General features: G+C 42.0%; 1 protein-coding gene across 1 annotated transcript in view; it reads right to left on the bottom strand.

Annotated features, from left to right (window-relative positions):
• MYH7 (myosin heavy chain 7) overlaps positions 1-24,068 on the bottom strand; it is an 85,931-nt gene extending 61,863 nt beyond the window's left edge. The window contains exons 1-10 of the mRNA XM_077469245.1: positions 23,922-24,068; positions 17,280-17,487; positions 17,053-17,196; positions 16,686-16,842; positions 12,927-12,954; positions 12,724-12,832; positions 7,192-7,284; positions 3,429-3,492; positions 399-497; positions 188-291 (exon numbers count right to left, since the gene is read on the bottom strand). Of these exons, the coding sequence (XP_077325371.1) occupies positions 188-291; positions 399-497; positions 3,429-3,492; positions 7,192-7,284; positions 12,724-12,832; positions 12,927-12,954; positions 16,686-16,842; positions 17,053-17,196; positions 17,280-17,487; positions 23,922-23,989 (1,074 nt within the window). The 5' untranslated portion in view covers positions 23,990-24,068. The remainder of the gene's footprint in view (positions 1-187; positions 292-398; positions 498-3,428; positions 3,493-7,191; positions 7,285-12,723; positions 12,833-12,926; positions 12,955-16,685; positions 16,843-17,052; positions 17,197-17,279; positions 17,488-23,921) is intronic.
• Positions 24,069-24,362: the final 294 nt, after the last annotated feature.

Here is a 24,362-nt window from a genome sequence, read left to right as displayed (position 1 = left end):
GTCAGTAGGATATGTCCTTTGTGCTAATTCCTTTTCTGTTAGTATAAATTTTTTTCTGTCCAAGCCCCTGCAGATGCCATAATCTTCTGACATGGCTAGGGTATTAAAAAGAAGGCGCAGCCACAGGCTCTCCCCAAGAGAGCCCAACTATGGCTGTCAGGCACACTTTTGAGTTCATGGCACTTACATCAGTGGCTAACAGTTCTTCTTCATCATTAATTGAAGCCACAGTGGTCTCCCCTTGAGAGATGTATGCATAGTCATATGGATTACTGGTGACCAGCATCATGTCTGTAAAACAGAATGGATACTGGCAAATCAGAAAAACAAAGAAACATGTAAATGTAAATGGCATGCTTTGGATCTCAGTGTGGTCTTGGTTTATCAGTGACACCTACCCAGAAGCTCTGGCTTCTTATTGGACAAGATTTGATAGAAGATGTGATAGTCCCTTTCTGATTTCAGCTGGAAAGTTACACGAGATTTCTCCAGGAGATCTAAATAGAATAGTGAGATAAAAGTTGTTTATGAACTAATCAATGGATATTCCAATGGATATTGCTATAATTCTCAAAAATGGCCAGTCCCAGGTGTGTTTACCAAGGGAAAAAATATACTGTCCATAATCTGCCAGTTCCATTGTACGCATTTATGGTTTAATCTTTCTGCAGATGCAATCATGGGACAGTGAGATCTTTAAACCACTGTTTTGATCATGCTTAAGGCATAAATAAAGGATATTCTGCTTGCTACTTGGCATTAAAATTCAATGAGTGGCATTATAAACAGGTGCTGCTTGAGCACAGTGCCTAGCTAAATTAACATTACTTTGTGATATCAGCGAATATACTGAGATGAAAGCTACTGTATCATGGTCAAAAATAGATAATGACTCTTATGCATGCAACCTGTTATGCCGCGTACACACCATCGGACCTTCCGTTGGACAATTCGATCGTGTGTGGGTTCCGTCTGACTTTTTCTTCCCAAAAGTCAGACAGACCTAGAAGTAGAACATGTTTAAATCTTGGTCCGCCAGACCAAGTTCCTATCGGGAAGCCCGTTCGTCTGTATGCTGTTCTGACGGACCAAGTAAGACGCAAGGGCAGCTACAGCACCTGCCCGCGAGAATGTTTCCAGCGCAATCCTATTGCGCTGGTTCTCGGCTGCAGGATACTGTACATCTCGCGATCGCTGCAATAGGAAAAACAAATTTTCCTATTGCAGCGAGCACAAGAGATAGGTGGCAATGTCCCTTGGGTCTGGTATGGATTTTAAGGGGAACCCCCTATGCTGAAAAAAACGGCTTGGGGGTCACCCAAAGTTCATACCAGACCCTTATCAGAGCACACAGCCAGGCTGGTCAGGAAAGGGGATGGGGACGAGCAAGCGCCCCCCCCCCCCCCCGAGCCGTACCAGGCCGCATGCTCCCAACATGGGGGGTGGGTGCTTTGGGGAAGGGGGGCACCCTGCGGCCCCCCCCACCCCAAAGCACCTTGTCCCCATGTTGGTGAGGACAAGGTCCTCTTCCCGACAACCCTGGCTGTTGGTTTCGGGGTCTGCAGGCGGGGGGCTTATCGGAATCTGGGAGCCCCCTTTAATAATCCCGCCCCCCCCAACCTATGTGAATAAGTATGGGGTACTTCGAACCCCTACTCATTCACCTGGGGGGAAAAGTGTCAATAAAAAAACACACTACATGGGTTTTTTAAGTAGTTTATTAGGCAGCTCCAGGGGTCTTCTTCCGACTTCGGGGGTCCCTTCCGACTTCTCCGCGCTTTCCGCCTCTCCTCCCACTCTCCGGTTCTTCTGCCGAGCTCCTTCGCTATCTTTTGCTCTTTTGCTAGCGGTGGCCCGGCTTTCTCCTTCGTCGTCGTCGCTGCCATCGCCATCGCCGCCACCGTTGCCGTCTTCTTCTTCCTTCTTTTGTTCTTCCGATGTTGACACGACGCTCCTCCCGCTGTAATGCCATGGACATGCAATGACTTATATAGGTATAAGGGGGCGGGGATCACCGGGTGATGTCACCCGGTGACCCCTCCACTTATGGTGTCACAATCCCGGGGCATGCTGGGACTGTGACGTCATAGGGGGCGGGGTCACCGGGTGACATCACCCACCGACTCCGCCTCTTATGCCTATATAAGTTGTCTCGCACCGTGTCCACGGCATTACAGCAGGAGAGAGCATCGTGTCAACATCGGAAGAACAAAAGAAGGAAGAAGAAGACAGCTACGGTGGCGACGACGACGAAGGAGAAAGCCGGGCCACCACTAGCAAAAGAGCAGAAGATAGCAGAGGAGCCAGGCAGAAGAAGCGGAGAGCGGGAGAAGAGGCAGAAAGCGCGGAGAAGTCGGAAGGAACCCCCAAAGTCGGAAGAAGGCCCTCGGAACTTCCTAATAAACTACTTTAAAAACCTGTGTAGTGTGTTTTTTTATTGACACTTTTTCCCCCAGGTGAATGGGTAGGGGTACAATATACCCCATACTTATTAAAGGGTGCTCCCGGATTCAGACAAGCCCCCCACCGCAGACCCCCGACAACCAACGGCCAGGGTTGTCGGGAAGAGGCCCTTGTCCTCATCAACATGGGGACAAGGTGCTCTGGGGTGGGGGGGCCCGCAGGGCACCCCCCTTCCCCAAAGCACACACCCCCCATGTTGAGGGCATGCAGCCTGATACGGCTCAGGAGGGGGGGTCGGTCGCTCGTCCCCACCCCCTTTCGTGACAGGCCGGGCTGCTTGCTCGTATAAGAGTCTGTTATGGACTTTGGGGGGACTCCCATGCTGTTTTTTCGACGTAGGGGGTTCCCTTTAAAATCCATACCAGGCGACGGGGCTCACAAGGTGTCAATCTCGCCGATGAAAGCTGCGAGATTGCCTTCCCTTTCTAGACCCGTTGTACCTGGAGTCACGTTCAAAATTAATAGACTTTAGTCCATGTGTGGGCAAGTTCGTTCATTTTGAAAGTCCGTCGGGAAGTCCGTCAGGCCTAGTCTGCGGGCAAGTCCATTCGTGTGTGCGCAAGTCCGCTTGTTCAAAAGTCCGTTGGACCTCTGTCAAAAGTCCTTCAAGAAGACCGTCGGACCTAGTCCGTCGAAAAGTCTGGTCGTGTGTACGCGGCATTAGATGGTTATGCTAGATATGCGAGATTCAACGATTGTAAACTATTTTACCTTTCAAAATGATCAGCACAAGAAATAGAAGATTGATTTGGTTGCATTTGATTGTTAACACTTAATCAGCAAAATCACTTTATGAAAGATATCATTCTTTACTCAAAGCCATCTTTACATTGAATAATTCTATTGGCAAAAAGGATGTATGGCCAATATTAGAAATTGAAGGAGTAGAACATTACAGCATACTAATGGAAGCGGCATTAGTATAAGATCAAAACAGAGAAAGAAAGATATATAATCATTCTCACAGGTCTCTATATCAGCAGATGCCAGCTTCCCGGTGGCTCCAAAATGGATTCTAATGAATTTACCCTGTTGTAGAAAAGGATAAAAAGAGGCAGAAAAAGAAATAGAAAAGTGAAAGAAAATTACATTAAAATGCATTGTGAAGTATTTCTCATTGGCAAGAACCAAGGAAGATACAAAAGGGTACACAATGTGCACAATGTACAATGTTCACAAATCTGTCTAAATCTGTGTTAGTGAGCACTTCTTCTCCGAGATAATCCATCCACCTCACAGGTGTGGCATATCAAGATGCTGATTAGACAACATGATTATTGCACAGGTGTGCCTTTGACTGGCCACAATAAAAGACCACGCTAAAACGTGCAATTTTTTGATACACAGCACAATGCCACAGATGTCGCAAGTTTTGAGGGAGCATGCAATTGGCATGCTGACTGTAGGAATGTCCACCAGAGCTGTTGCCCTTGAATTGAATGTTCATTTCTCTACCATAAGCTGTCTCTTTCAGAGAACTTGGCAGTACATCCAATTGGCCTCACAACCACAGACCAAGTGTAACCACACCAGCCCAGGACCTCCACATCCAGCATCTTCACCTCCAAGATCATCTGAGACCAGCCACCTGGACAGCTGCTGCAACAATCGGTTTGCATAACCAAAGAATTTCTGCACAAACTGTCAGAAACCGTCTCAGGGAAGCTTATCTGCATGCTCATCGTCCTCATCGGGGTCTGGACCTGACAGCAGTTTGTCATCATAACTGACTTGAGTGGGCAAATGCTCACATTCAATGGCATCTGGCACTGTGGAGAGGTGTTCTCTTCATGGATGAATCCCGGTTTTCACTGACAGGGCAGATGGCAGACAGCGTGTATGGCGTTGTGTGAGTGAGAGGTTTGCTGATGTCAACATTGTGGATCGAGTGGCCCATGGTGGTGGTGGGGTTATGATATGGGCAGGCATATGCTATGGACAAATAACACAGGTGCATTTTATTGATGGCATTTTGAATGCACAGACATACCATTATGAGATCCTGAAGCCCATTGTTGTGCCATTCATCCACAACCATCACCTCATGTTGCAGCATGATAATGCACGGCCCCATTTTGCAAGGATCTGTACACAATTCCTGGAAGCTGAAAACCTGCCAATATCCAGCAACTTCGCACAGCCATTGAAGAGCAATGGACCAACATTCCACATGACACAATCAACAACCTGATCAACTCTATGCAAAGGAGATGTGCTGCACTGCGTGAGGCAAATGGTGGTCACACCAGATACTGACTGGTTTTCGGACCCCCCCAACCCCCCCAATACAGTAAAACTGCACATTTTATTGTGGCCAGCCTAAAGCAAACCTGTGCAATAATCATGCTGCCTAATCAGCATCTTGATATGCCACACCTGTGAGGTGGATGGATTATCTCGGCAAAGGAGAAGTGCTCACTAACACAGATTGAGGCTGGGTTTACACTGGTACGACATGACACTCGTCCTACTTTGGATCCGACTTTGCCCTGCAGCTTGAAGTTAGACATGCGTCCGACTTCAATGAATGGGGATCCGACTTGGATCCCCGCCAATACCAGGCACTGTGTTTGGGATGAATCTTGAGGGGGAACTCCACGCCAAATTTTAAATAGATAACCTGCATAGGTTCCCCCTCCAAGAGAATACCAGGCCCTTCGTTCTGATATGGATTTTAAGGGGAACCCCCTATGCCAGAAAAACGGTGTGGGGGTCCCCCACAATCCAGACCTTTATCCGAGCACGCAGCCTGGCCGGTCAGGAAGGGGGATGGGGACAAGCAAGCGCCCCCCCCTCCTAAACTGTACCAGGCTGCATACCCTCAACATGGGAGGGTGGGTGCTTTGGGGTGGGGGGCGCCCTGCAGCCTCCCACCCCAAAGCACCTTGTCCCCATGTTGATGAGGACAAGGGCCTCTTCCCGACAACCCTTGGCCGTTGGTTATCGGGGTCTGCGGGTGGGGGGCTTATCCAGATCCCACCCTATGTGAATGAGTATGGGGTACATCGTACCCCTACACATTTACCTGGGGGGGGAAGTGTCAATGAAAAAAAAACACACTAGACCGATTTTTAAAGTAATTAGGCAACTCTGGGGGTCTCTTCCGACTTCTGCAGCCTCTTCTCCCACTCTCTGGCCTCTTTTCCTGGTCTCCGGTTCTTCTCCCGCTCTCAGGTGTCTTCTGCTGGGCTCCTCAGATATCTTCTGCTCTTTTGCCCCCTCTTTTGCTAGGGTTGGCTCGGTCTTCTCCCTTCCAGACTTCTTCCGATGTTGACACAATGCTCTCTCATGCTGTAATACTGTGTGCGAGGTGCGCAACGACTTATATAGGCATGGGGGATATCATCCGGTGACCCCGCCCCCTATGACATCACCGCCCGCGGCATGATGGTGCATCACAAAGTCCTTTCTACTAAAGCTGCAGAAAGTATTCGTGACTGCAGAAGAGCCAATCACATGACTTTGACAGCTGTAGTATCGGGCGTTAGTATTATTTTTTTACATGTCGCCCATGTTGCTGTGCTGTATAAATTTGCATTTTTTTGTATTTTATGTTAAGCAGTGGTATGACTGCGATAAGGCCATACTATTGCGTTATAAGTTTAAAGTATTTAGGGGCCTTGTGTGTCTTCTGACAGAGGGGAATGGTGCATGCAAGGTCAATAACTTTTTTTTGCCTATTCTTAAAGTGGTAGTAAACTCAGTTTTACCACTTGTACCTACAAGTAAGCCTATAATAAGGCTTACCTGTAGGTACTCTGAATATCTCCTAAACTTGTACTGTTTAGGTGATACTTCAAGTGCATACAGCTGGTGACATCTGGCATACTGTGCCTGACCTTCAGAGCCCGAGCCGTAAATGTCACCGTGCCCCTGGCCACTCATGTAGCCGGAGGACGCGAACCCGGAAGGAAGACCAGGTGAAGATGGAAGCCCTCTGAACAGTGACAGCGCAGCGCTGGGGGGGCTTTGTTTTAAAGTAAGTCTTACATAATGTGCACGTATGCGATGCATACAACACATTATGACATTACTTCACAGGGGATTTTTTTTTCCCCTTTAACTGCAGTTTACTACCGCTTTAAAGAGGAACTAAAGTCCTATTTAAAAAATGACAGGCAGCTTTTTATTGCAGAAGAGACTTTTATATCCCTTCTGCAGATGACCTTACCTTCTGTACATATTTGAACACTATGACAAAAACTCCGGGCACTGGCAGAAGATTCAATTTCTGCTTTAATTACAAAATGTAGGAATAGGTCTCGTGACAGAGATTTCCCAGCAAGTTTAGCCTAGTCCTTGCCAGAGTGTTGCTTTTTTATTTGGCCAAACACCTGCACTGAGATAAAATAGCAGTGACACAGTACATCACTAAGTAGCCACTATATGTAACAAGCAAAAAAAGGCTTCTCCGATGTACATATACAAGGCACACAATGCTCAGTATAACATTATAATGTATTTCAGGTCTGTTGCCTTGGCATTGAAGTGTCATTCAGAATGACATACTAACATACACATGCAACACAAAGGTGTAAAGCCGGCATCACTTATAAATGATCTAACTGAAACTGATTACATTCATTATATATATATATATATATATATATATATATATATCTCAAAAGATTACAGTTTTTATTTAAATCTCATGACCATTGACTAATCTGTGCTCTGAAAACTAAAAGTCAATGATGGTAATTAATGTAATTTAGGCTAATAACTTACAAATCTCGAGGAGTTGTCATTTCTCAAAGTCTTGGCATTACCAAATGCCTCCAGGGCAGGGTTAGCCTGGATAATTTGATCCTCCAGAGTCCCCTATAAATTAGGTGGGAGAAAAATTAGATTTTTCATACAAGGTTTTCTCTGAAAATCTATGGCAAACATTGGCAATAATAGGAAAACAAAAAGTAATTACAGGACATTAGAAGAGCTTTATTGTGTAGAATGGCTAAGGCTAATTTATTGCCAAAACTCTTTTCTAGAATGATGGTTATAGATCAGTCCATCCCATCAAGGTTTCTGTACTGTGCTTTTCACAGTGAAGGCCAGTGTATTAACCTCTTCAATAGAGAAAAGGAAATTATCAGTAACAGATAACAGAGATTTTCAAACACGTTGGAAAATCTGAAGTGTTTGGAGAATTGAAAGCGTTTAGGCATTTACCATTACATAAGACCACATATACTGTAAGTTCAGTATACTCATATATTTTAAATTATGTTTTATGTTTTATGTTATGCCCCAATAATAGATTGTATAGAGACACTGCCTTAAAGTAATTGTAAACCTCTGAAATGAAAAATGGATATACAACACCTTTATAGTGTGCACTAGCCTCAACTCAAAGCACCACATATGATTTTGGCCTCCTCTCTTTTCCCTCTGCTATCTGCATTAGTCACTTCTGACAGGTTATCCTGACACCACAGAATTTGAGGAGAAGGCCCACCCCCTTAGTACATAGAAGGTGATTGACAGCCTCAACTGTGCATGTTTCCTTATGAGACTGATTTGGGACTGTGTCCTTTCTTTCCCTCCACTCAGGTCTCAGATTACACTCAGCTCCCTGCTATATTCTGGTGCAGTGTCAGACATCAAATCCCACCCCCTCCACACACAAACATACATACACCTTTGAGAGCTATAAATTAGTCTATGATTTGTGTGTTTCAGAAGGCTGTAGAGAGGGCTGCAGATAAAAAGGTAGAACTCATGCAGGAGGATTTGTTTAATCTCAGTATATCACCTGAAGCTAGTCACTTCAGTGGGTATGTAAGGGTGTAGGCTGGAGTGCCTGTAATAAAAATTGAGTGTTGCACCAACGTTATAGTCAGCCTGATCTTAAAGTGGACCTTCAGTGATTTTTTAAACTTTCCATCTATTAAATCTTCTGCCCTTGTTGTTTTAACTTTGGATAGTAAAACATTTTTATTTTTTATTAGTAAATACCTTATACAGCCAACATCCTGTTTCTTGTCTGGTAAGCAGCCTAGGCTTATGACATCATGCACAGCTCTCTCTTTCTCACTCTCCTGAGAATTTGTCAGGAAGAATGGGGGGATGAGTCATAAGAGGGCCAATGAAAGCTGCGGAGCTGGAGGTGTGCCTCTGTGTGTATGTGTAAATCCAGGAAGTGAACAGGCAGCAGCTTCAGCTGCCCACAGTTAAAATGATTGCATCCAGAGCTGGGAATCAGACTTAGCCTTGGCCTTAACGGACAGTGAGTGGGAAACCATTTTCTCTCATATACACAAGGGTTCTTTCAATGTATCGGTCCAAGAAAATGGTTTCAAACTTGCCACAAAATGGTACAAAACCCCCTCACAACTGCACAAATTTGACCCTAACACACCCTCTACATGTTGGAGGTGCTCCCAGGGTGAAGGAACCCTCCTGCACATCTGGTGGTCCTGCTCCCGAATTCAACTATTTTGGTCAGAGGCCCACCGCATTACATGCAAAATTACTACTCTCCCCATAGAATTTTCCCCAGCACAAATGCTCCTCCATCATACCCCTATTTCAAGAGCAACATACCAACGATCCCTAGCCCAACATCTCATTAACGCAGCAAAAATGTGCATCCCAGTCCTTTGGAAATCCATTCTCCCCCCCTCCATTACGGACTGGTTCCACCGTATTTCCAAAGTGGCGGAGATGGAAGAGCTCATACATCAAACAAGAGACACTCCACTTGGCTATTGGAAAGTCTGGGCATGTTGGCATCACTTCCGCAACTCACCGGAATATACAGCGCTGCTCACCTAAACTTTAGCTCTTGCCTCACCCTTTAGTTAATACCCTAGTTCATGGTAATTGACGCATCCAACTTTGCTAAATGTTACAATAATCCCTCTTCCTTACTTGACTGAGACCAAAAGAGCATGAACATCAAGTCTCTCTGTACTTTGTTTGTTTTACTGTTTTTCCATTTCGCATTCCTGTTTTTTTGGGCATTCAATACTCTAAGTATAGTCAAGTTATATACTATTATTGTACTGAGATAGGGGACGCTGTCCCAACTATATTCATTGTGACGAGTTACTTATTTTGTATTTGGTACATTCTACTTCTGTCACCTGCTTTGTTGATTTCTCTTGATATTTTCAATAAATATTTGGAACAAAAAAAACTTTAGCACAAAAAAATAAATAAAAATGATTGCAGCCAGACTCAGTGGAGGGAGATTTCTGCAGCATATTTGGCAAGAACAGAATCACAGTATATATAAAATAATATGCAAAGTGGTTGGGGGGAAGCTTCAGAATAGCAAAGATGTTTTTATTACAAATTATGTCAGAAGACTGCAGTTCCTGTTTAAATTGGTCTAGTTACTGTATTAGTTGGGTTTTCCCCTAAGGTCAGACAATTGCTTGCTGTTGCCAGAGAGTGTTCTCCAGGAAATAGGGCAGGAAGAAATAACTGGGTTATAAATATTTATTTCTCTGGTTTATTTACTGGGTTTCACTGGTTTATTGTCAGTGGTGCATACTATGGAAGAATATAAATATTTCTAGAGGTCGGCGGCCGGCGGAGACAATGTCTCCGCCGGCCGCCATTTTTAAGAAGACCAGAAGTTGGTCTACACCTGTGGCGCCACCCACCCCCGCTGTCAGTGTGTGTTTGTGTCAGTGTAAAGTGCGGTGGGCGGCACCACAGTTAAATGTCTCCGCGCGGCAACGGCGGCATGTCGGGGGCCAGTCTGTCAATGTGGATGTCGGGGTGGGGGCCAGTCGGATGTCGGGGCCAGTCATGGTATGTGGATGTCGGGGGCCAGTCTGTGAATGTATGTGGGGGACAGTGGTATGTCGGGGGCCAGTCTGTGAATGTGGGGGCCAGTGGTATGTCGGGGGCTAGTCTGTGGATGTTGGGGGCCAGTCTGTGGATGTCGGGGGCCAGTCCTTGGATGTCGGGGGCCAGTCTGTGGATGTCGGGGGCCAGTCTGTGGATGTCGGGGGCCAGTCTGTGAATGTGGGGGCCAGTCTGTGGATGTCGGGGGCCAGTCTGTGAATGTGGGGGCCAGTCTGTGGATGTCGTGGGCCAGTCGGGTTATAAAAAAAAGGAGGGGGAGAGCTTGGTTTCATAACCTGTCAAATTCATGCGACCAGCTTTTTCTTCAGCATAATGCAGAATTATGTAGGATCTACAGATTCTACACCACAGCCTGCATTTTATGAATGGCTTACAAAATATATGTGCAGTGTGAAGTGTTCATCAGAGAGAATAGCGATATAAATTCTCATTTATAAATATCACATTCGTTTTTAAGGGTCCATGGTTAACCCTTTAAACATGCTGCAAGTACAAATAATAACTGTTGATATAACAGAATTATAGTATGCTCCTACCTTGAGCGTCTTTTGAAATTATAATCCTGAATTACAAAGGATACAGCCCTCCCCTCATCCCCTCCCCACACACAAACACTTATCTCCATAATCTCTCCTTTGGAACAGGAAGCTATCAGCTCACAAGATTTCTGTCAGAATCAATTGATTTTCCTGCACTTATCAAAAAGATATAACAAAACACTTTCAATGGTATATTTAGCAGACCAAAGTGGTACAGTATAGAGAGGTCCATTGTGGGATTTACGTACCCTTTATCATCAATTAACAGCTTGCTGGCTGCATCACTAGGATGTATGGCAGCAAAGTGGCTTCCCTGTGCTGGATCATGTACTTAGTACATTAGGGGCAGCAACCTTTTTCCACTTAATTGCCGGATTCAATATATGTGAATGCATGGAGGGCTACATTCACTTGCTAATAAATTAAGATAACATTACACAGCCCCAGCACCCCTGGACCCCTTTAAATTACACATCCCCCGCACCTCTGGACCCCTTCAGATTACACATCCCCGCACCTCTGGACCCCTATACATTACACAGCCCCACACCTCTAGACCTCTTCCAATTACACAGCCCCCGCACCTCTGGACCCCTTTACATTACACATCCTCCGCACCTCTGGACCCCTTTACATTACACAGCCCCACACCTCTAGACCTCTTTACATTACACAGCCCCTGTACCTCTGGCCCCCTTTACATTACACTTCCACCGCACCTCTGGACCCCTTTACATTACACAGCCCCACACCTCTGGACAGCGTTACATTACACAGCCCCTGTACCTCTGGACCCCTTTACATTGCACATCACTTGCTCTAATGATCGTAATGATTCCTCACATGTGTGGTTTGAACACTGTTTACATTTGCAGTCGCGACTTAGGTATACTCTCGCTTCTGCGCGTAAGCACGGAGGGATTGGGCGCTTTACATTTTTATTTTATTTTTATTTATTTATTTATTTTTACACTGTCCCTTGAAAAAAAAAATATTATCTCTTTTATTGCTGTCAGAAGGAATTTTTAATATGCCTTATGACAGTAATAGGCAGTGATAGGTACACTTTATGGAGGGATCTGGGGTCTACAAGACCCCAGACCCCTCCTCTGCACTTAAAAGCATTCAAAACGCCAAGTTTAGCTGTTTTGAATACTGTCATTTTTTTAAATTTGGCACCCTTAAGTCTTCAGTAAACCGGAAATGATTGGCTTCTCAGCCGCATCGATTGCTATCCCAAGAAAGCCAACCGCCGACTCTGAAAGGGTTAAAATGTCCACGAGCTGGGTGCACGTGAATTCATCAAGTGCACTGACAGGCTGGACATTAAGGGTGTGGCCCTCAGACTGTAGGTTTTCCGACCCCTGTAGTACATGATCCACGCACTTGGGCAGGGGGCATGTGTCGGCCCACCTGTGCTGTGATTCGTCACAGCACATGCCGATCACTGGGTCCTGGTCAATGATTGACCACCACCACCCAGTGAATGTAAACGACACAGAGCTGTGTTCAGTGACAGGGGATCTCGTTGTTTGTTCTTTCCCTGCTAAGCAGGGAATGAAAACTAGATCCCCAGTAAAAGCAGAACACAGTTCATCAGAATAGATTTTGCCCAAAAAGAGATTTGATTTTGTATTTTTTTATGGGATGTTTTATATCAGAAAGTAAAAAAAATATTTTTAAAATTGACGCCCATTTTTTGTTTATATAATAAAATAAACCCAGGGTGATCAAATACCACTAAAAGAAAGTTCTATTTGTGTGAAAAAAATTATATCAATTTCATTTGGGTACAGTGTTGCGCAAATGTCAGTTAAGGTAGCACAGTGCCGAATAGCAACAAATGGCCAGGTCATGATGGGGGTAAAACCTTCCGGAGCTGAAGTGGTTAATTCAGGCTTACCTTGCCTGAGGGACCAGTATCCTTTTTTCGGTCACCAATAGCAGCGATGACAGCAAAATACTGGATGACACGTTTGGTATTTACAGTCTTTCCCGCACCAGATTCTCCACTAACCTCAGAAAGAGAAGAATGGGGAATTAGGGTTACATAAAACATAGCAGCCTGAAAGAACTGAAAGAAGGTAACTTTCTTAAAATACATACGTGATAAGGATAGATTGATTTTCCCTGTCTGTAAAAGAAAAACAAAATTGTGTTACTAATGGAAAAAAAAAAATACTTTAATAACCTTATTGTACTATATATTTTGTACCTTTGTATCACAAGGTGCTGTTTTTTATTAAACCAAATGTATTCCAGCCAAGAATACTTTAGCCTATAGCACAAACTCTCCACTGTATGCAGATGACAGATCTATTGATTTGAGAAAAAAAAATCCTTACCATAGAACCTACACAATAGTGGACAAAATAGTGTTGTACTGCATGTGGAGGTGTGGAGCACGTATTAGTTCATGGCGGCAAAATTTGTTTGTTTCATTTTGGATTCGTGTGTTAAGTTAATGAATTCATTTTGTCATTCTAATTATGTTAGAATGATTTGTTTTCAGAATTTGTTTCATATATTCGGATTTGCTTCATATATATGCAGATACGGTTAGTATATTTGTTTTCAAATCTATTCGAATTTTAGAAGACGGCTATATTCATTTTATTTTATTCTATTCTTTACTATTCTAATATATTCTGTTTTTTTTTTCAATTCCTTTCTTTTTTTATGTCATTTTCTATCCAAATCTGTTCTATTCTTTTCTTTTATTCTATTCTGTTTTATTCTATTCTATTATTTTATATTCTATTTTATTCTATTATAATGGATTCAAATTTCAGAAAATGGCTATATTCATTCTATTTTATTCTATTCTATTTTTTTCTACTCTATTCTGTTTTTTCAATTATATATTTTCTTTTTATAATCTCCTTTAAATAATCCGAATTTCGGAAGACAGCTATATTCATTCTATTTTTTCATTTTTTTTATTTGTTTTCTATTCTTTTATTTTTTATCCTATTCTGTTTTATTCTCTTCAATTCTTTTCTATTCTTTTTTTCTTTTATATTATATTCTGTTTCATTCTATTCTATTCTTTTTCGATTATTTTCTATTCTATTTTATTATTATTATTTTTTTATTCTATTCTATTCTGTTCATATTCTATTCTATTTTTCTCCATTTTATTCTATCTTTTTCTAGTGTGTTAATTTTTTTTTTACTATTGTATTCAATTTTTTTTTCTATTCTATTCTATTTTTTCAATTCTATTTCAGTCTATTCTGTTCTATTCTACTTTTTTCTATTCTATTCTACAAAGCAGGAGTAGGAATCGTCATCTTATTTCACCTTTATACCTTATTGTATTGGTTGCAATAAGTTTCCATTTCAAATTCAAATTCATTTTCAAATTCACTTTCATTTTCACATTCAAATTCGGATAATTCAATATTTCGCTACGTTATTTAATTTCATTATATTTTATTTTGTTTATTTTTAGTTATTACTCGTGTGATTCGGAAATTTGGATACATCCAAATCTCAGAATAATGAATATTTTGTGATTCGTAACGAAACGAATTGCACACATATCTAGCATGTATCACTTACACTGAAATTTAAAGAACATAGCAATCGCTAGATCAAAACATTGGTCCTAAAGCTGGCCTAAAGCGCGCTGAAGGAAAAAAATGTAACCGATTTCTCCATTGTTCGAGCAGCTTCTATCCAACAGGGCGGCTGAACAGAATTTGATCTGTTGAACTTCTGTTCAACTGTATTGGCCACACATGGATCAAAATTTCTGCCGGTCCTTGCTTAACCGAATGAATTTCAATCCATCTATGGCCACCTTAAGACATTTTCTAAATTTGTATTCATTGTTCCCAAAGATGACACGTGAAACGGTATAAACATGCAACACATTTTCCCTTCTCCGCTGTTTCATTTTTGCTTCAGAGCTAAATGAGTGATGATAGATCTTACATAGAGATCAAAGGTCAATATATGGCTTGATATCAAAGCTGATCAAGAGAATGGAAGGATAAAAGAAGGATATGGATTCCTTTTCTGATAGCCAGTTTTAAAAGAGTTTGATACCCCAACACTTCATATTCCTAATATGTACCTGCTGTACCATGTATTTGTATGAGAACGTATCCTGTTCTCTTTGTATTGCTTCTTTTGTGTGAAATCCCTGGTGTTCCTGACAGTCCCTCTGCTTTCCTATTAAAAACCGACCACACTAAGCACACTAAGCACACTAAGACCACACTAAAGTGCGCTTTTCTCCAATGATCAGACTTGTCCTGGCACGCCTCTGCTGCACAGCCATTCACTGGGAAGCTCAGTGTGCTGCTGCTTCTCCTCCTCCCCCCAGCTCTTATGCAGCTAAGAACAGAGGGAACAGATGGAATACATAGCTCCGAACTGTCCCTGATTTCGAGGGACTGTCCCTGATTTGGAAGAATGTCCCTCTGTCCCTCATTGCTCCTCATTTGTCCCTCATTTTGGTCTGATCTATATAGTTGTATATAAAATGCACTTTTATCTACCAAAAAGTGTTTTCCAGCGCTAAACCTTTCATCTGATTTCTACATAGCTGCATTTGTAAATTCCAAAAGCCAATATAAAGGAACAGCAGTGGTACAAAAAAGCACTTGTGGGTTTAACCAATCTCATTTTTTTGTACAATTCTCTATTAAGGGGGAGTGGCAAGGGGTGTGTCCTATGCCTGCGTACTTTTGCTGATAGGTATTCCTCATTCCCATCTCAAAAAGTTGGCAGGTATGGGAATAGGATCACTTATAAATACAGTGAGGAATACAGTGAGGGAAAAAATAATTTGATCCCCTGCTGATTTTGTACATTTGCCCACTGACAAAGAAATGCTCAGTCTATAATTTTAATGGTAGGTTTATTTTAACAGTGAGAGACAAAATAACAAAAGTATCCAGAAAAAACGCATTTAAAAAAAATTGATTGATTTGCATTTTAATGAGTGAAATTAGTATTTGATACCCTATCAATCAGCAGGATTTCTGGCTCCCAGGAGACTTCTATACAGGTAACGAGCTGAGATTAGGAGCACTCTCTCAAGGTCGGTTCACTCCGGTCCGACATGCGTTCCGACTTCCAGAGCACAAGTTGTATGACATGTCAAAATGAATGGTTCCCTATGAGAGCTGTCTTAACTGGTCAGACTTGTGTTGGTCCGGCTTTGAAAATGCTCCCTGCACTACTGGTCTGGCTTGGGCATGATTTTAGTCCATTCATTTCAATGTAAGTCGCATACAAGTCGGGTCATCGTCTTAAATGATCCGACTTGTGGCATGCAGCTTGCGTTCTGAGGATCTTGAAGGGGAACCACATGCCAAAAATGGAAAAAATTGCATGTAGCCCGACAGGTCAGGAAAAAGGGGGGACAAGGAAGGGGGATGGGGACAAACAAGTGTCCCCCCTCCTGGACCATACCAGGCCACATGTACTCAACATGGGGGGGTGGATGCATTGGGACAGGGGGGCTCTGCACCCCCCACCCCAAAGCATGTTGATGGGGACTAGGGCTTCTTCCTGACAACCCTGGGCGGTGGTTGTGGGGGTCTACCACAAGAGAGTGGAGCTGGCACAACTGCAGGAGCTAGCAATGGGAGAAGAACCAGCAGAAAAACTGGAGTAAGAAGACATCGGCAGTGGAGGGAGAAGAACCAGAGGAGGGAGAAGACATCAGCACAACTCTTCATCTGCTGCACCATGCCATATTCATTGGCACTGTTTGGGCCTGCTATTAGGGGCTCACTATTACCCCTCTCCCAAATCTGCCCCTAGTCCCATCCCTATTTGTAGGTACACTGATTTACAAAAGTTTTCAGGTATGCCAGCCCCTAGTCACACTGCACTATGGTACCTGACCTGTCAGCATGTATTGATAAGCGTTGTCAGAGATGGAGAAGATATGAGGTGGAGCTTCACTCCTCTTCTTCCCACGGTAAGCACCCACAACCTCTGCATTGTACACAGGGAGCCACTTGTAGGGGTTCACCGTCACACAGAACAGTCCTGAGTAAGTCTGGAAGGAGAAAATAGTAATATGTGTACATATTTATTTGGTGAACGGCATTCTCTGCTCATTAGTAGATTGTATTGTGAGTTTATTGGCAGACAATTTCAAGATCTAGAGAGGGAACTCAGATCTTCAGTAACAGCTAAAAGAGAAATATATAGCCATAATGTCAACTAATTGTAATGTAGGGCCTAGTCTCAAGCAGTTGGCACTCACATAGATCATCCAGGATGCATAACGCTCTTTGAGGTTGTACAGCACAGCTGGTTCATTCAGAAAGGTCAGCATGGCCATGTCTTCAATTTTATCAAACTTGGGTGGGTTCTGCTGCATCACTAGGCTGTCTTTCACAGTGACATTCTAGAATAAAGACATGTTTGAAAAATGTTTCATATGGCAAAAACATTCAATCCATTTAGGTAAAACTCTAATATTGTTCTCACCTTGCCATTTTCTGTCTCTGCTGTAATTTTGTCCCCTTCACGACTGGTGAGTTTGGCTTTCACATATTCCTCTTTATCATCTGGGACAAATATATCCTTCTTCATATCAAAAGGACGGGTCTGGGCCTCCAGGCGCTCTTTGTCTGACTTTCTCAGATAGGGGGCAGCTGCCCCAAACTCTGCCATTACAGCATCACCCATGGTCGTGCTGCAACAGAAGAAAAATTAAGAAATCAAAATTTTGCATCATGCAAAAATTACACCATTTAATTAACTTATTGCTTTATCAAGAGCTGAGAAAATACTAATTATTGCTTGACTTCTTATACAGTATGCCTTAGAGACACCACAGGTAAGACATAAGTACCATGGTTCCGATCTCTCTCCCCTCTCATAATATTATAACAAAGATGTCACTCTCTTCCTCAGTTGCTTAACTTATATTACAGAGAATTCTTTAGTCAATCCTCCATTATTTTGGCTTCAACCGTTGGGCAGAACTTTGAATTTGGATGTGGAATATCTCATCAATAGTATCCTTCATAAATATAAGGAGCCAGCATGTGATTCAATGTTATCTTCATGCACAGAAAACTGAAATCTCAGTTTTGTGTGGTGTTGGTTTTACAGGAAAACTTAAATAGTTACTAGACCCACAACAGTAAAAATCAGTCTGTATATGCAGTAAAGCATTCTTGTTATACTCACTTTGGAACCTCAGGGGTTAATCCTCTGAATTGTGTAAAAAGGCTGTTTGATCATGTCTCATCCTGTCCTCACCTTCTTTCAGTGTCTCCAACTCATCTCTGTATACTACAGAAAGTAGGGGACAAGACTGCACATGCTCAGTTTGGTGTGTTTTGTTTTTTTCTTCATGGAAGAGTGCATGTGATCAGCACTGGGCCAATAAGCACCGTCCAGACAGAGTCAGGGGTCCTGCAGTCTTATAGGACAGTGAGAACAGAATGAAGACTCCTCCTACAAGCTTTAACCAGACACTGATAGAAGTTGCAAGACTGCTCTAACTGCTGATGAGTAAAGGTATTTAGCAGTTTATATTTACTATTGCATTTCCATGTTCTGTGTACTGTGCGAGGCCGGATATAGTGAATGCAGGGTCCTGGGTTTAGTAACACTTTAAGTCCTTTAATTTATTTATTTTGGTATATGTGAAAGATTGCAGCCCAGGGTTGATAAAATGATCAGTGTGTGTTAGTGCTTTAAATATTTAGCATATTTTTACAGATTTTAATTGTCTACTACTATATATGTATTTGGAGGTCCTCTATTTGCTGAAGGCTGTTTAGTAGTGTTGTACCTTGCTCTCAATAAAAGTCTACCAGACAAATCTAAACATGAAAACAATAAAATACTTTGGTGAGTAATATTGATTTATATTTCAATAGTTGTTAATCAGGGAGGCTGACTGACTCTGCCTTATTCAGGTATCAAGAGGGAGAATCTATCAGTCTGTGATATGTAATACAGTAATTAAACGATATAGCAAAAATGTGAATGCCATGCAAAAAAACATGGCAGGCAGACACTCTTATGCCGCGTACACACGATCGAAATTCTCATCGGAAAAAGCTCTGGTGGTTTTCCCAACGGAATTCTAGTCAAGCTGTCTTGCCTACACACGGTCACACCAAATTCCGATCGTTTAGAACACGGTGACATACAACACATACAACAGGACTAGAAAAAGGAAGTTCAATAACCAGTAGCCAATCTCTTAGTTGAATCTGAGCATGCATGATTTTTGGCATGTCGGAATTGAATACACACAATCGGAATTTCCGATAGAAAGTTTTTCTGTTGGGAAAATTGAGAACATGCTATTAATTTTTGGCTGGCAGAAATTCGGACAGCTAAATTCTGATGGAGCATACACACAGTCGCATTTTCCGATGAAAAGCTCTCATCGGTCTTTTTCTGGCCGGAATTCCAATCGTGTGTACGCGGCATTATACAAACATAGAATACATGTATGTTAATTATTATGTAATATGCCTGTAAATGTTCAGTTCTGTACATCCATTCTTGTGATTTACAGGATTTTGCCAAACTACAAAGCCTCACTTTTCTGTGTTTCAGATAGAGCAACAGAACTGTATGCAGTTATTACAATAATGATAGTATTTATCATATGGATTTTTATTGTTATTTCAGATGCCTTTAGTTCTGCCTTTCTCATATACCTGCAGTACAAGCTACCATGCAAAAGTAACAGTGACAGGTGCTGAAACAAAAAATAACACTGCCAACACTACTTGAGTAGTTGCATTTCCAGTTCTTTTTAAAGAAGATTCAAACTAAGGTAATAAAAAGTGACTATTTAAGCCCCTTAAGCAGTGCTGTACTCTCTAATTCTCTAACATTGCCATTTTGTTGAACATTGTGGTCTTTTTGTGTCCTATAGTGGTCATAAAAGCCAGTGGTTCTCAACCTTTTTTCAGTCAGGGCACCATTCTAAATTCTGCACAATTTGAGACACCCCATCCTCAAGTGTAAAAAATGGTAATAGTAATAGTTTTACATAAGGAAGAAAAATCCACGCACATAAGACACCCAACATTACAAATAATTTATTCTTCCAAAGCAAATACACCTTTGCACACTGGTACTGACTAGTAGTCCAAATTTTCTCTTTTCCCTAAGTTCCGCTCCCCCACTCATGTGCCAATGTGCCCCCAGTGCTGACAGGTGCAAAGGATGCTGTCTAGGCGCCTGACATCCTCCTTATCAAACAATGACATCATTGGTTGGTAGGATGCCGGCAACTGAATCGTTGTAATGGTGCACAATGAAAACCTGTCGCTTTGTGTAACTAAACGGTAGGCCTGATTCACTTGTTGGCTTATATACAAATTTTGGGAATTTTTTTAGGCATTTTGCCAAGGCACCCCTGAAGGAACTTAAAGGCATCCTGGTTAAAAAAGACTGATGTAAGCAATAGAACTTTGTCACCTCCCGACTATCAACTGGCTGATTGGACAGTGAGCATCATTCTGTAGTCTGATTGGTCTAGCTGCTGATTGTCCTGCTCTGCAGTGGGATATCATAAGCTAAAAAGGTTTAAAAACTGTAGTTTTACTCTGGCAGTATTTAAAGTGCATCAAATAATTTCATGTTTCATACATATATAATTGTATTTTTTTTTATATCTGCCTGGTGTTCAACTTTAAAGCAACCCATTCACATACAAAAATCCGTCTGACTCTTCAACTATCCACAATTCCGAAAGTGTCTAATGTCCGTGTTGTCCACAGCATGCCGTGGTTCCATCCTGTTACCCATATATTACTGATGTGTCCTATAGTGATGTAGAGGTTGTAGGATGGAACCACAGCATGTAGAAGGGGGGTGACAGTCATTGGACACTCCCGGAAATTGTTGAATATTGGCGAGTCCAACAGAAGCTACAGTGCAGGAAAGTTAGAGAGACATAGGCTGTCAGAAAGATAAGTATGAGCCCTTGTACACACGGTCGGACATTCTGACAACCAAATCCGTTGGATTTTGTCCGACGGATTTTGTCCGAAACTGTTGCATACACACGGTCGGACAAAGTTGTTGAAAAATACGATTGTACATAACGTGATGACGTTATTTCGTTACGACGGGACTACGTTCAGGCTAGTAGCTAATAGCTTTGGTCTAGGAATTTGATCTGAGCATGCGTGGCACTTTGTCCGTCGGAGTAGGCTACACATGATTGGAGTATGTCTGATCGGAGCATTTTGTTGGAAAATTTTACGGACAATTTGGAAAACTTGGTCCGTCGGATACTCCGACGGAAACAGTCCGATGGAGATCACACACAGTCGGATTATCCGACAAAACGGTCCGATAGGACACATTCCGTCGGAATCTCCGACCGTGTGTACATGGGCTTACATTTCTGCTATAGGAAGAAACTTTCACTTAGGTGTTTGTATGGGACTGGCAGGGCTACTTTTTTAGTTATTGTGGTTAACAAGAAAACACATTTTATAGGAATACAATCCACACTCCAATTACTATATCTAAATTGAAAAAATTTTTAACTGTAAATTTGTTAGCAAAGCTCAGTATGTGATATCTAGATAGGGTCACTTTAAAGGTAAATTTGAACATATTAAACCAAAATGTGTCAACAGAAAATATGCTAATACAGACCATTGGCCATTGAAAAAAAATGGATTTCTCCGAACAAAAAAACCCCATCAATAATTTCATATTATTTTAATAAATTCTATTTTAATTGTTTCTACATTAACATTAGATTTACTAGTGTGTATTTGACTGATGGGAAATGTCCAATTAAACCATAAGCCCACGTGCACACGATCAGAGATTTTGCCAACCAAATCCGTCGGATTTTGTCCGTCGGATTTAGTCCGACGGATTGTGTCCGAAACTGTTGCATACACACGGTCGGGCCAAGTTGTCTGATTTAGCGGTTGCCAAGAACGGGGTGACATAATTTCGTTACGATGGGACTACATTCAGGCTAGTAGCCAATAGCTTTGATGTAGGAATTTGATCTGAGCATGCGTGGCACTTGGTCCAATCAAAATTCGCTACACATGATCGGAGTATGTCCGATCAAACCAGTTGGTCGGGAAATATTTCCAACATGTTGGAAAATTGGGCCCAACGGAGATTCGGATGGAATCAGTCCAATGCATACCACACACAGTCGGATTATCTGACGACACGGTCCGATAAGACGCATTCCGACGGATTCTCCGACCGTGTGTACAAGGCTTAAGAGTTTTAGAATCATCATATCCTAGATAATTTGTGTAAATACCTAAATACCTTTCACATATTGTGATATGAAATACATCCCATCAAAACTACACCAGATGTTCCCCGGCAATTCCCCGTTATGCTGGAGGAATTGTGGGATCAAAGCAACCCACACGCATATTTGGTGGACGTGCCTAAGCATTCTCCCTTTTTGGTCCAACATTATCCAACTCATACAGCAGATTTCAGGCGTTATTCTTCCCAATTACTCATGGATCATCCTTTTCCACGCTACCATGGAACCCATTGGTACCTATAAATGCTCACTTGTCCCTCATTTGCTAAACACGGCCAAAGGTTTAATACCCACTCTTCGGGGCCAACCCAAGATTCCATCAATGAAAAGTTGGTTGCAAAATATATTGGATGTACACCTTATGGAAGACATCACCCACAACAATAAAAATACCTCCCAGACACACACTTTAACTTGGACGCCTTGGTTAGAATTCACAGCTACTCCTTATTATAAAGAACTCATAATACAAATCCATTGAGATGAGATCACCTCCCAAAAATGTTCTGATTGCTCCCTCCACCTGAAGAATGACTTTCTCGAGGTCTAGGCTTGATTCTTTTCTTACAAGACCTTAAAGGTTTAATCACACTTTCAATATGTTGCCAGGCATGCCAACACCTCCCCCTCCCCTTATCCCCCACCCCCTGCTTCCCCTTGCCTTTTTGTTTCCCCATTTCATTTTCTGAACTTTCTCTCCTTTCCTGATAAAAACTATACACCTTCTCTGACTTGAATATATGCATAGAACCATACCTTTACCTGACCAAACGTCGTATGCACTGGTGCCGAAACTTTAATAAGCATAGAGCTCACTAATATTTGCATCTGGTCTTTAGAGGTTATACATTGTTCAGGTAACCTATTGCACTTTACATGTAAAATTGTATATTCTCTGTTAATTGTCCATCTTTTGTCTTTTAATGTTCTAATAAACATTTATTAAACAAAAAAAAAATATATTGTGATATGGGTCCATAAAGTACATTTTAAGTTATAGTACCAATTTATGAAACAATACACCTGCTCATAGTGACAAATCACATTCTAGCATGGAGCCTCTTAATTGGACCCGAAAAAAGAAACATGGGATACAATTTGTTGTTATGCTGTTTCTGTTTTTAATATAATGCCCCGTACACACAATGAGATTATCGGACGAATAATTTTTTTTTTTTGCATGCTAATCTCACATCGAATCTGATGAATTTACTAAAGCCACGAAAATTCTCGTACGACAGAATAAAAATCCGGAAGTGATGTCATGTGTTGTAATGCATTTGTATTGCATTTTCAAACGACAGCTGTACTGATTAAATGAAAATCGCACGATCTAGCATCGTACGAAAAAAAATTACATCCATGTCTGATAGAATAATATTGGATGAACTGTCCTGATTGGCTCTCGAAAGCTCTGTACTAATGATCCGATTATCGGATGATCGATGCGGATGCAGCATTTTTCGTACGATTTTCGGATCATGTGTACGGGGTTCAATGTGCTCATGACTAGTGAATGAATATGCTGTAATACAGAAAAGTGGCATCCTGCAAGAACACAAGTTAAAATAAAGGGAGACAGTGCAGTTAAAATATAATTGAAGACAAGAGGGGCATACACAGGGCCCTACTAACTTGAAATGTATTGTAACCGTACTGTCTCCCTTTATATTGTAAAGCACTGTGCAAATTGGTGATGCTGAATAAATTCTGAATAACAATAAAAAAATAATGCAGGAACAGCTATATATTCTACTGCATGTGCAATGGCCTGCCTTACCTATGACAGATAATTAGTGTAACACAGAACAAGTCCTATCAGTACTCACCTGGGAACAGTGAGCAAGCAGGAACAGATAATGAAGAAGGCACTGTTTACATGTCTCACTGTGCACATGCATGGATTTATATATATTCACCTGTTCTTTACCCTGTCCCCCCCCATCCAGATTTGGGCTCTATTGTCTGCCAGCCACACCCCTCCACACATCAAGAGAACAATTGAGGGTCTCACGTCATTGTGTAGGAATTGTGGTGGGGAGATGTGGGGGACATGTGAGACAGAGCAAGTGTGACATGCCATTAAGTATCTTTCTGATCCCCAGGGCTAGGAAGAATTGATTAACCCATACTCTGCCGAATTCCTGAAATTCACCAATTAAATCCTCTTTGCTAGAAAATACAGTGCACAGCAACTGCCAGCCTGTCTCTTAAACTTACACAATGCTAGCCTACTAAAAATACATATGGCCTTGTTCAGCAAAGCCATG

This window comes from Lithobates pipiens, unplaced genomic scaffold (genome assembly GCF_037356315.1).
Source record: "Lithobates pipiens isolate NorthernLeopardFrog02 unplaced genomic scaffold, aLitPip1_a1.2 Scaffold_11, whole genome shotgun sequence".
NCBI classification, from domain to species: Eukaryota; Metazoa; Chordata; class Amphibia; order Anura; family Ranidae; genus Lithobates; species Lithobates pipiens.
This window is presented reverse-complemented; position numbering and strand designations above follow the sequence as displayed.